The 13,360-nt window shown below is 42.0% G+C and overlaps 1 protein-coding gene across 1 annotated transcript in view; it reads right to left on the bottom strand.

Annotated features, from left to right (window-relative positions):
- Positions 1–6,339: 6,339 nt before the first annotated feature.
- Positions 6,340–13,360, bottom strand: part of LOC136438521 (fatty acyl-CoA hydrolase precursor, medium chain-like) — a 66,882-nt gene continuing 59,861 nt past the window's right edge. Inside the window, exons 8-10 of the mRNA XM_066433331.1 lie at positions 13,055–13,184; positions 9,884–9,980; positions 6,340–7,083 (exon numbers count right to left, since the gene is read on the bottom strand). Of these exons, the coding sequence (XP_066289428.1) occupies positions 6,621–7,083; positions 9,884–9,980; positions 13,055–13,184 (690 nt within the window). The 3' untranslated portion in view covers positions 6,340–6,620. The remainder of the gene's footprint in view (positions 7,084–9,883; positions 9,981–13,054; positions 13,185–13,360) is intronic.

Below are 13,360 nucleotides of genomic sequence, written 5' to 3'. Positions count from 1 at the left end.
TCATTGCCTTAACTGCAGCTTCAGCTGCAAACATCAGCTTTCCCCCGAAACCGTTTCAGACTCCCAGATCCACCCCAGTACGTTGTCTTCGGCACCAGTTGAATCATAATGTGCTGTTTTAGAACCACAGCAAATTTGGCTAGGTCTTCATTTCGATGCCAGAGCCTATTCTATTGGCTTCCACGCTGATGTCGGCCGAAGTTACAGCTGCACGATCCATTGAGGTTCAGGTTTCATTACGTTCTCCTAGGTCCAAGCGGAGCCAGTGGATCGGGTCAGCCACAGGAATATCTTGCTCCGTCATTTAAAGACAAAGAGATGGCAGTGCGACAGTTGGCTCATGTTTGGCGACCGTACGAACTGCTAGTGCTTTTGTTCTGTGGGTTTTCCTGTACATTGTATCTATTGTAAAGTACCAGATGTACTATTTTGTGGCACAAATGTGACTCCGTATTGTGCTGTCCCAGACAGTATCCTGTGTTGTGAGTTTATTGCGATGTCATACGTCAGATTCGTCACATTTTGTGGAAAGCAGTGAAAGAATTATAGTGTGCAAGTAAGTCTATTTTGTCTCCTCAGAGAAAAGCGACGAATCATGAGAGGACCCTTTTGATTGGACAATGGAACCAGTGATGTAGCTTTAGGATCAAAAGGATCTTTTGTTGCCTTGAAAAAAAAGGGAAAAAAGGAGGGAATCTTTCGTAGTGCCCCCCTAAACGGCGATCTCTAAGCGACCGAACAGCGACCAAAATTTGATTTGTGACTCTTGACTTCATAATTGGAATAGGACGCAAGATGCAGTATAATTAAAAGGCAACAAAATGCGCCGTTCTTTATCTAAGAAATTCATTGAGCAATTCGTCAAATGTTTCGTCGCTCAGCGATCGCAGCACAGCCGTAGTCTTAAGTGGACAAGGGGTGTAACTGAAGACTATATTAGTCGGTAATATCTTAAAATAAATAAAATCGCAAATCACAGAAAGGGACCTATAGGCCAGTAAAGTTACGGTGACATCATCATCTCAAATTTAATCAGCATAAATCGTAGGATTCGAAGTTCCATGTTCTGTTTAGCTACCATGGCGCCGGTCACATTGGGCGGCTAGCGATGTAGATATACTTATTACTATCCTCTTTTCAGACGGAATACGTTTGTAAAATTGTGATATTCCAAGCGTTTTCTCTCGCGGTTATGTTGCCTGTAACACATTCCAAAATCCTTCCGGCGTATCATCAACGCCGCCTACCGGATTAAGAATGAGCTGATACATTCAACAGGCACACACAAGCATGAGCAGCCGTATGTTGCATGCATGAAAGCGTAATTCTCAAAGAGGATCGAACGGTAAACAGGCTCATAGTTGTCGGAACATCACAGGTACACGTGGACGCGTTGCACTCTAAGCTCTGGTATAAACGACCTGAATATAAGCATGGCGGCGTAAAGAAACAAGCACATACTGAATGGTACGTACTTCGTCTGTTCTTACCTCAGGAACAGCCAGTCTCCACCAGGCCTTCGTACGGGTAGAATTATGCAAAAAAAATGAATACTTAGCCAGGAAAGTGAGTCCGTAGGAAGGTTAACGTTAGAATTTGCGACCGGCCAAACCCTATGGTGGGCAAACTCCCCTGGCAAATTATTCTCCGTATAGCCAGCGTAGTCAGTCTGGTAGAGACTGAGGAACAGCCAACTTGTGGAGACTGTAGAATTCCCGAAAATGCGATCCCATCGTGTGCCACGGCATCGTTTGGAGGGCAACACGGATCTCACTGTGCTTGAGCCAAATCTCGGCCACAAACGCTGCCACGAGTACCCAGGGTGCAACGCGTACAAGGTATCCATCACGTCACCAAGGCTGGCAATCTGTTATCTCATTATCCTTCCTAAGTTACAAACCTTCAATACTATAAAGTAGTCTAATTTCGCATTTGCATTGAGGGTAACACGTCAAAGGTGAAGGCCACTCAGACAGAAGCAAAACACGTCTGGACATTGTTATGCAAATCGAGACAATAGCCGAGACAAGAGCTGTTTTCAGCTTAAGGGCCTTCGCTTTTGACATATTACCGCTCAGTGCATTTCGCTGCACCAGCGTAGTTATAATCGTGAACCTACTTATTTTGCGGTTGTCGTTTTCTGTTACAAGTTTCTTACTTCTTAAACTTAACAGGTAATGAGAATCAAGATGACAAGGTATGGTGTACAGTTAGATACGTTTTGATATGCAAAATAGTTCTGAAAGTCGGAACAATCGTAAACCTAGATTTCTGAAGTGTTATGGTCCAAAATCTGATCCCTGACAGCTTTTGGTGACAATTTTGATTTCAGCAAGAGGAAACAAGGCTGGTTAGTTGATACGGTTTTTCTTATGTTCTAAGTGGCAACTGATTACAGATTTGATGCCAACAGTTTGGTGGATAGATAATGACATCGTGAAATAAATGACGATAAAAACGGGAATATTTTGCAGGAAAAATCATATGAAAACACAAGAAGCAAAGACGATTATAGGTCCCATCCCTCTAAGTATTTAGGATTTCTATTGTGTTTAGGGTCCCCAAGTTTGATCCTTATTCTTAGATACCCTAGTGCTAGTGTTTAACGATAATACAGGAACGCCAACGTTTGACAAAATCCACGGACGGAAGGAAAGCATGGGCACATGGCCTTTGCACCCTACAGGTGCATTTCATACACGGGGAAAGTATTTTTGTAAGAAAATTGTGAGGGTTGTAATATTCGTGAGTGGTCTGTGTGCACAGCTTTCACCCAAGCACTTGAGATGTACAGAATCTATAATAAACATTACCATGGCTCCTTTTGTCTCGCCTCCACATTTCAAAGACACTTGAGAAGGAAGGGAATTCAAGGGGTTAACATAAGCAAGGGAAAGGACAGTGTATCTTTCTCTCATTCTCTCTCTTTCTCCCCCTCTCTCTCTTCCCCCTCTCTCTTCTCCCCCTCTCTCTTCTCCCCCTCTCTCTTCCCCCCTCTCTCTCTATAAATATGTACATAGATATATTGTGAACATGCAGTATTATATGGATATGCTGGCGGCCGTACTAGCTATAGGATATACATTTTTCGACGTTTCATCCAAGATGAACACAAACAAAGATTGTAACCGTTGCATGCACGAGTGTGCAGAACGTATGCTACATTACCAGGCAGGTTTCAACATTGACGGTGTCAGAGGTTGGTTGCATATCCAATTAGAGTCTAAACTGCAGTACCAGTCCTGGTCGCCAGGCTACGATTTCCTCAAGCAGACGTCAAATGGAAAATGTCTGAATGTGTTTTCGGTAAAGGGAAAATTATATTGGGCTCTGAAAGGGGTTTTAATACACACTCAGGAAACATTCTGCGTATGATTTCACGATTTAAACTCCATATCATGGTCATATTGGAAAATCGAAAGATGAAACATCGGGTTACATATTGCAGATTGTCTTTGCTATCGACAAGTCATATTTGCCAACATTCAAAACCTCTATAAGTGTACCTAGTAGAAATACCTTAGCATCATCTATAGCCAGTTTCGACATAGTATTTGTTAGATAAACAAATATCAACAGACTCAGAAATCACACACGGTCACCGTATTGCTGCTCTTTTATTCATATTCACGCGGCTTCTCCAGTGCTGTACATACAACAATGCATAGATCAAAACGTACCGACAACGGCGTCACTGCAGCCGGGTAAAAAGCGTCCAAACACACGTCTGTACAAAAATAGTTTCGTTAGGAAATCCCGTTCACATATTGTGTACACCATCTCACAAGCAGGAGAACTTAACTCAGCTCCATTGGCAGACGTACAAACCAGTCTTCTGGTGTAACGTACTACAGTTTTCGTTATTCCTAATAAGCTCGGAACCATTCTTAGCGCCCTATAACAGTTGTGCGTATATTCAAGTGCGCATGAGTTGCGCATTTTTTTTGTAATGTAAGTAAAGTTTGCGGGGAAGAAGTTGTTTCCTACTTTGATCCACCGCTGTGCAGCTTACTTATCGAAGAAATTACTTATTCAGCTGCAAACTTAACTTCATCCCAAAACATGTTAATATTACGTAACTCATGCGGACTGGTATATACGCACAAGTGTGAAGGGGTTTGTAGCCTCATCAAAGAAAGCAACTGTAACACGCCAAATAACATATGGCCTCTACCACGTTTTGGTCTCCTTGACATATCGTACTCAGGAGCACAAAATAATGAGCCTTTTCTTGTCGTTTATGTCTGAAAAAATCTCTCTCAATGAAATAGTTCCTCCCTGTATGTCCTACGTACGAAGTTTATCTCCATACCGAGCTACCTGCAGACTCTGAAACACAAGTACTGCTACTCGACAGAATGTTGATGCAGCTGCTGCACAATACACATGTCCTCCTCCTACCTTACCGTACAGCACCTCTTAATTAGGAGTTTCCATCCAAACTCCACATGTTCTGTGTTTAACGTGAAATATCAGGATTCATCAGGAAGTGTATCTCATTCTTACATATAGTTTATTTTGAATATATACAAACAAACAAAAACATGCAGGGGGGCAAAAACCTATGTGGCTTTTCGTGAGCCTCCACAGAGAAATAGTATTAATAATAATTATGAATGGTTCAAATCATACATAATAATACAAATCTAAACCAAACTAACAAAAGAAGTAAGTCGAAATTATACCATCAACTATCTATATGAATCAGGAGTTAGTAACACATGTCAGAACAGATGAGAGTCTTTGAGTTTATAAGAAGAAATACATAATGAAACTCATTTTAAATTATTGAAAATAATAAATGCATTAAGCTACATATAATAAATTCTAAACACAATTCAGAAATTTCAAAGACTATATGTTTCTTCTGTTGCAGCTGTTAGAGCACCTAATCTTAGACCAATGGATCAGAAAATGATCAAACATATATCCAACACACACAAAGACAAGGTTATCGTGAGGGTTGTGCATCAGGTTATATCGTTACCAGTCTGTTTGCTATTGGAGCGACGTGAGCGGAGAACAACAGAAGATAACTAGACGGCCATCGCAACCAAAAGACTATCTGTGGTACTTGAATTACCCATCTTACACCAAAATACACTTAGTAAACATACATGTCACATTCGAGAGTTTAGAGTATTGTGATAGATTTGGATACATCTAGGCCCTTAACATTAATGTCATCATTGATTAAACAACGCCCTAAATACATGTATATCCTAAATGAAAGCATAGCCGTATGACATCAATACGGATTCGTCAGCAAAACGCCATCTAAGCACAATCAGGATTTGTCTGCAATGTCATTTTTGAACAAACTTGCAAATATACCAAAACATAAGTCAGCAAGTAGACGCAACGCGTTCTCTAAACAAAGACTCGAGGGTCGCGTGTAGTAAATATGGTCCCTATTTTCTTTCGTAGAAAGAGTTATAGGCCCAAAGAAAACATATAAGTAGGCTTATATATATATTCATATATATATAGATGTACTATCGTTCTGCACAATAGCTGCACAGTTATACACGGGCATTTATATACACTGATGTGTTACACTACATTAAAATATTTTCAGGTTATGTAGTACGACTCGTGATGTATGTACAACCGAAGACACTCCAGCCTAACATATCAAACTTGACAGATAGCAACATGGTCACTATAGCAATGCGAATTTTACATTTCTGAATATATTTACATCATTCGTAAAATCGACTGGGAAGTAGACTAGGAAACACTCGTAACAATTTGCCCTGTGGCTAGCAGTAATGACAATCTGTACTTTGTGAAACTTGTTCTACCAGATATTGTCCTAACCATAGGAATTACCTTCTGGGCTTACAGAGATAGCTATCTATGGTTATTACGTGTGAAGTCGGCAAAACGTCCTCAGGATCTTCAACTGACTATAAAAGAAACGTGGTCCAACGAGATTTTGGTTATGGGGTTGTTCGTATGACAATCACGACACACTGGCGTTCCCTGATGCAGGTTCCAGCGTGTTGTGACGTAACTCCCGTGTCGCGGGTATCGCACCAACTGAAAGGCTGGAAAATTTCCCTCTAGGAGTTAGATATAGGGTGGGACAAACGCGGAGACCACTCCGATTCGAGGAATATTCCTCAACTCCATAAAAAAGAATGAGATCCCGGGAATATCACAGGTAAATTCCCCTGTTCTTTAATGTTGAACAAAGCAATGGCTATCTTTACAACTCATACCCTTGTCGTTATGAATTGTAAGCTTTAAGCCACAATGTCGTTCAGACGCACGTTAAATTTTGACTTTTGAAATAATCCTTTTTTAAACATCCTGTTGCCTTACTTCAAACGTTGTGATACAATGGTTTTAGCGATTTTTCACAAAATTTGTAATGCGATTTTCAAGTGAACTACAGCTCGTCGCTGGTGACCCAGGGAAGCGTAGAACAAATTCAACATTCAGGAATACCGATCTACGCTGATACGAGTAGTTACGTCAGACACCCACAGAAGTCACACAACGAAAGGGGCTGCAGTTTATCATTAGTCGCCACAGCATTTACCCTGTACTAACAGATGGTGGAGTAGACTGTAATACCAACTGGAGACGCTAGAGGGCGCTACGTTAAGATTACTTCAGTCCTGGTCCTCCGTGATCTGGAATCGCGGGTACGGCGGTCTGTCATTGGCAGCCACCGTGGGAGGGGGCGCGTACCTATTCTCGTCCGTCATCTTGTTGGAAAGATTTCTCTTCTGCCACTGTTTGCGGAAGTCCATGACGTACAGAACGAAGAACAGTGTCATGACCGGGAGGAAGATGCCGATCACCATGATCCCAATGATAACCCCTTTCGTTGTCCAACTGATATCAGGGGCCTGCACCGTGGGCACCACGCGGTCCGAGGCGCCGGTGGGCCCGACGTTTTTCTGCGCCCTCTCGGCAGCAGTGATGAGGGAGGGCACGATCTTGTTCCAGAAGGTCACTTGCTTTCTCCTGGGGAAGCTCTCTTCCCTTGTGTCGTTGATATTGTCTATTTTCAGGAAATCCTGTGCTTCCTGGCTGAATACATGCAGGTTCTCGGTCTCCCATTGTGGCATGCTGCGAGTGAAGAAATATGTAAACAAAATGATCTGATGGCATATCTTTTTATACATACAGTATACATGTACCACACAAGCGTATCTTATTTTTGATTATCTGAAAATTCATTTATGTTCATGTCATCCATGTGGATGATACCAGTTCTTATAGTGTCCTTCCTAGATTTTTAAATGCATATATTTTACAGCAAATTGACATTCACCCACAAATAGCGATGCTATTTCTGATTTACTACAGCGATCTTGGGAGCATACATGCATTTGGAGGCATGATTATGAGCTCACTCAACCCAGACCCTTACTGAGGAAAGGCAAAGCGGTTTTATTATATAGGTAAGAGGATCTTAACCATTCATATTGTCCCTTAAGTATTTCTATCCAGTACCACTTTTGTTGCGAGGGCAAAATGTATTGCCCATTCATTCAAAATTAGGTCACCAACAATAGGCAACTGGATACGGTAAATCTACAAATCAATACTCAGGGCCTGAAGGACACATTGTATTCCCCAATAACGGGGGATGTGACCCAAAACGGACATCACTTCGGAGCAAATTTTCCATTTCCCTACCTTGAGACCAGTCAGCCGTGTGTTCGAATATATCAAGGGAGAGTGTTGTGACATGGACATGGATTAAGTAATTAGAAAGTCAATGGTCCGATGTTTGTGAGGGCATTACTCTTCATAGCGCTGCTTCCCCGATCAATCGGAATTCAATGACTCGATACAAAATGTCATTAAGAAGTCGTAACTCCTGTTCGACCCATCTTCGGTTGAAACCGACGCAAACGTTACAGCAACGTTGGAAAACTGAAGTCTAGTCTTGTAAGATCTACATTAAGTCCAGCTTTTGGAGTTTATCCAGTATGAAAGGCACCGTCGTCATTGGTACATCTTTACTCCATTAGCTAACGACACAACCAGTCGATGTAATCTCCACTATATGAGCGTTACTTCCTGGCTGACCTAGTTCCAGGTGGGTCCCTGCTGCAGGGGTAAGAGGTCGATTTGAAGGAAGTTTTACTGACTAGATGACTTTAATGAAGAAAAAAAAAACTATTAGTGGTGTCTTCCAGAACGTCTTATTAACATTTAATTTGTAACTGCCCTCATTATCAGTATGAAAGAAACAAGCTTTTCGAAACAACCAAAACAATATTCCCGAGCTTTCACCATCTAGAAGACCTCCAAAAAACTACATTTCTACTCAAATCACAAAACCCACCAATCATTAAAAAACGTGGGACCTTTCATGAGCCACTGCCTCCAAAGAAGAAGTCAAACCCCCAGTGATGTTGTATGTAGAAATATTAGTAAGATGCATGGAATACCATGTCACAGACCTTAACTGAGTCATGTCTGAGAACATCGCAGCTGTTTTGAGCACTGAAGAAGAATTCTACGTCTCTGTTGATGCGATATACCTGAGGCCAGGTGTTCTATGTGCCACATTAATTTAAGGCGCAGCTGGAAGGCACTTTTACCACCATTCACAAGATTTTTGAAGAAAGTTAGCGTTGCAGATCATGAGCTTGATATTCAGCAACACTTAAAAGTAGTAAGAATGTCTGAATGATACATTTTCCCAAAGCTGGACAGCCCCAAATCGTAACACATTACAGTGCATGTAGGTTTGATCGCTTAAAAAAAATCATTCCTGCCTCATCTCACCAAGAAATACTCACCGAAGCTGCTAAACATCTTAAAGTGATGATGACACATTTTCACAAACCCAAACATTTATCAAAACAGCACAGTAGTTTTGAGCACTGAGATAAAATGTTTGATAGTGACGATAATCATACATTTTCACAAACCTTACGGCAGTTTTGAGCACTGAGGTCAAAATCCAGTACATTGTCACCCCATACAAAGTCTTCCCGCCCATCCCAGTAGGATATACCCACCCTATACTGCCGAAACTGGTAACGTCTTCAAGTGGTGATGATGCATACAAACAAAGACATACTCACCCCGTCCTGCCGAAGATTGTATCAAACATTTTAAAGTGATGTCGATACATTTTCACAAACCTGCACTCCCCCATGCCTGAACAATGCCATGCCTACAGTAGTTTTGAGCAACAAATTCTGTATATTTTCACCCAATGCAATAATTCCCCCGCCCATCTCAGTAAGACAAACTCACCCCGTCCTGCCGAAGACGGTATCAAACATTTTAAAGTGATGAAGATACATTTTCACAAACCCGAACAAGCATATTTCTGAACACGGTACAGTTTTGAGCACCAAATTTTCACCCAATGCAATAATTCCCCGGCCTAGCTCAGTAAGACATATCCAGTCCGCCCTGCCCAAGCTGGTATTAAACATTTTCAAGTGATGATGATACATTTTCACACACCTGAACTCCCCCATGCCTGAACACAGTACAGTAGTTTTGAGCAACAAGTGCTGTATATTTTTACCCAATGCAATAATTCCCCCGCCCATCTCAGTAGGCCATACCCACCCTGCCCTGCCCAAGTTGGTATCAAACATTTTAAAGTGATGATGAAATATTTTCACACACCTGAACAAGCATATTTCTGAACACAGTACAGTAGTTTTGAGCAATACATTTTCCCCCAATGCAATAATTCCCCAGCCCAACTCAGTAGGCCAAACCCACCCCGTCCTGTCGAAGATGGTCATACATTTTCCGTATAGTTTCACCCAATGCAATAATCTCAGTAGGCCATACCCACCCCGTCCTGCCGAAGCTGGTATTAAAAATTTTCTGTATATTTTCACCCAATGCAATAATTCCCCGGGCCAGCTCAGTAGGCCATACCCACCCCGTCCTGCCGAAGCTGCCCACCAGGTCCCTGACAGCTGTGCCGAGTTCCGCCGCCGCCCCGCGCACCGGCTGCTCCGGGAAGATAAGGGAGACGTCTGTGGGGGAGGAAAGGCACAACCGGTAAATGCGTGGGCAAACGGTTGGGATCGTTTTCTTTTTTCCACCACTTTATTCACCTCCACCATTTTTTACAACCAAGAACAAAATCATAACATCATACTAAAGTTGGAACAATACGTGAAAGTAGCATTACAGAAGTGATACAATATTGCATACAAAACTATCTGTGACAAAAGGAGAACTTTAACTAGTAAGTAAAATTACATACAATACAAAGCTTAAACTTGGTGGTAAGCACAAATAATATTATATGACATTTTGGTTCTCAACGGGTGCTTGGGCATTTATACGGGTAAGGCTGTTTTTTATTTCCCATTTGAAGATACTGACTAGAACCTTTTGACTTGAACTGGCCTGTGGGTTTTTTCAATTTCCACGGTTGGGATCGTTACTGTTACACCCGATCGTTACTGTTGCGTCCGCGCAGCGACCTACAATTGTACATGCAGAGCTCTCGAAGAATTTCATTGATAAAACGAATCTTTGTTGTTGCATTTTCAACCATGCTTTTACAGTTTGATTGATGTTACATTTATGATGACGTCAGGAATAACAGAAATCAAATTTAGGTCGCAGCGAGGTCGCAGCGCGATCGCCGTCTAGTGGGAGGGGGGTCTAAACGCGTGGGCAGATGGTGGGAGATCGTTAGACAGGATTGAAGAGTAAGTTAGGAGTTCCCGCCGCAAGGGACGGTTAGAAGTAAAGTGGTGTGTGTGGTGAGGATCAAGGCAAACATCAAAGGGATGTGCACTGATGCACCTTACCTACAAATTTAGGTGCAAAGGAAGAATTTTGGGTTCACAACATAGAACATACAAAATGTAGTAGAATGTCAGAAAAGCGTACTAAGAAACCCTACTACCTCTTCTAAGAATTTCAATCTAAAATTCTATAGATAACTTTAAAATCTTAAACAAAACATTAAAACAAAGTACAACAAAAGTTCCCACAAATGCGTATTGATTTTTCAATAGTGTGCAATAGTATAGTTACGTACTTGAATAAAAAGACTCTTTTTACACAACCAAGTGATTTATTCAACCGACATTTCGGTGACCATCTGTCACCTTCATCAAAGCATTTTTGACTGGTTCACATTACACTGAAGCAGGTGTCGCTGCTTATAGATATCTACATATATACACTATTACAGGGAACGGCATCCACAATGCGGTTCCAAACGTACAGAAGTGTAACACATACACTACTATCAAGCAATAAACAATGCAATGATAACCCTCTACTTCTTACGAATGCGGTCCCAAACGTGACTGAGTCTATATCCCCCCTCATCATCGTAAATGTTACCCTATAGTCTACAAAAATACCTATGTGCACCCACAAGTTGACACTTAGGTGCACAGCTCCAATTTGGGATGCAAAGATATGCACATGCACCCAGTATTTCCAGGCCTGAATATCATGGCGTCTTTGACGTTAGCTTCGGAGCAAGTGTATCAAGATCTCCTGATTTGTAAAGCCTCAAATCAACGCCAGAATATGCTACTATGTAAACGATATATATTAACTGAACATGTTGCTCACTTTGTAGATGAACTGTGAATGATTGAGTCACAGAAGCGGAATAACGAGGGAAGGATCTTTGAGTTATAACCACGTTGAAGTAGAAAGCCCCAGACTTCTGTAAATATAGAATAATCCAGCTAAGCTCCAGATTTTTCTTTTGTAATCATGCCAGGCGTATGGTTTAATCAATTGAAAGACGCCCTAGTTTGTAGCAGACGCCAATATATTTGTCTCGGTCGTTGGTACGTCGTTACACGGTCTGGTACTGATAGAACCTGGCCGCCTGGCTCTCAGGTTGTGGTATCAAGGTACTTGCACAGGCCACAGCGTTTAGTTAGGATTACCAGTAGGTTGTGTTCTTTATCTCTATAAAAAATGGAGATATTGTTCTGGGTGTGTCTGTGTGTTTGTGTGTCTGGATTTTTGTAGTCAGTATTATTCAAGAACCTCTGAATGGATTATGATGATGTTTGGTATGTAGATGCTGAGGCGACAATGGTCAATGTTGATTTTGGTCCCCCTTGGTATGTGACTTTGGTACTGCAGTAGAATCTCCGTTTTTGTATCTTTTGACCTGGACGTGCTATGGTATTGTTTGTGGGTGGCAAATAGCCATATGTGGTAAAATATAGTAGCTTGTATTGTAATGTAAGGAAGACGTGGTGTAGGTTTGGTCCACTAGCACCTTGTTGTTGAAGCAGCGTGATGGGCTGTATGGACCCTGGTATTGCATCATCATCTCTATCGACCTGTTCTTACCCATCATAACGCACTATTTGATTTTCATTTATGTGGCTCGAATTGTTTAAGGACATAACCCCCATGGATCCTTGACCTCTTGTCCTTACCGTAATGAGAATGAGCTAATAAAAGTTATCTTCGGCGCCAAATCCCGGTGAGTTATGTGCAGTCCTTGAAATCCATTGTTGGTGAGATAAAAGACATGATCCGTGAAGAGCAATCTGAAGCCCCGCGCGTAATCTCCGCCGTGCCCAGCATCCCGGGTTCCTGTTCGCCTCGTTTTGCTTTGATAACCGCCTGAATTATGGAGACGTTCGACTCAATATCGCAACCAGCATTCTCAGTCAGAGAAGCCGACTGATAAAACGGACGATGTGTGTAAGTAAAGGTGTCAGTTCTTGAATGATTGCCCTCATTATCTCATGGTACTTTAGAAGGCGGTACTTACCAGTATTAACTGCACATTGATGGGCTGGGGAATATTCGTCAGCAGTAGCTCTTACTTCCAGTAGACTTGGCTTTTCTGCCGGGGGATCTACGTTTCTGCTGTCTCCGTTTGTTATGTTAGTAGATTAGGTGTCTGCCACTTTATGTAGCTTATTTTCTTTATCATTGATTTGCAGTATTTCGGAAAAGAAAGGTATGTTGGATAGATAATCACATCCTTTAATGTCTTTTTTTCATTTCATTTTTGCATACGGTGTCATATTAAGGCACGGTCGGTTCCTATCACCACCGAATAAACCACCTAGTGAGCGAAGCGATAATCAAGCGTAGTTACCGTCTAAAGTGCCAGGTAGCGCCTTCCCATCAGAGCCGCTGAACTGGTAGACGTAGGTGGCCAGCCCGGCCAGGGTCGTGCCTGCTGCGGACTGTATGGCGGGGGCCACGTACAGAGCGTCGCTGATGGCCTGGGTCCAAAAACACGCCATTCAATAAGTCACGCCAAAAAGCAATTACTCAAACAACTGGATATAATTTTGGAAACGGTCAGACGTTTCAAGTAGCATCCACTACTTTTCGTCAGTGACTGTGAGCAAGATCAGTTGAACAGCAGGTTTATAACCACGAACTATGAATTGATATG

This window comes from Branchiostoma lanceolatum, chromosome 7 (assembly GCF_035083965.1).
Source record: "Branchiostoma lanceolatum isolate klBraLanc5 chromosome 7, klBraLanc5.hap2, whole genome shotgun sequence".
Lineage (NCBI taxonomy): Eukaryota > Metazoa > Chordata > Leptocardii > Amphioxiformes > Branchiostomatidae > Branchiostoma > Branchiostoma lanceolatum.
The sequence above is the reverse complement of the archived record's forward strand: the minus strand, read 5'-3'. Positions and strand labels throughout refer to the sequence as shown.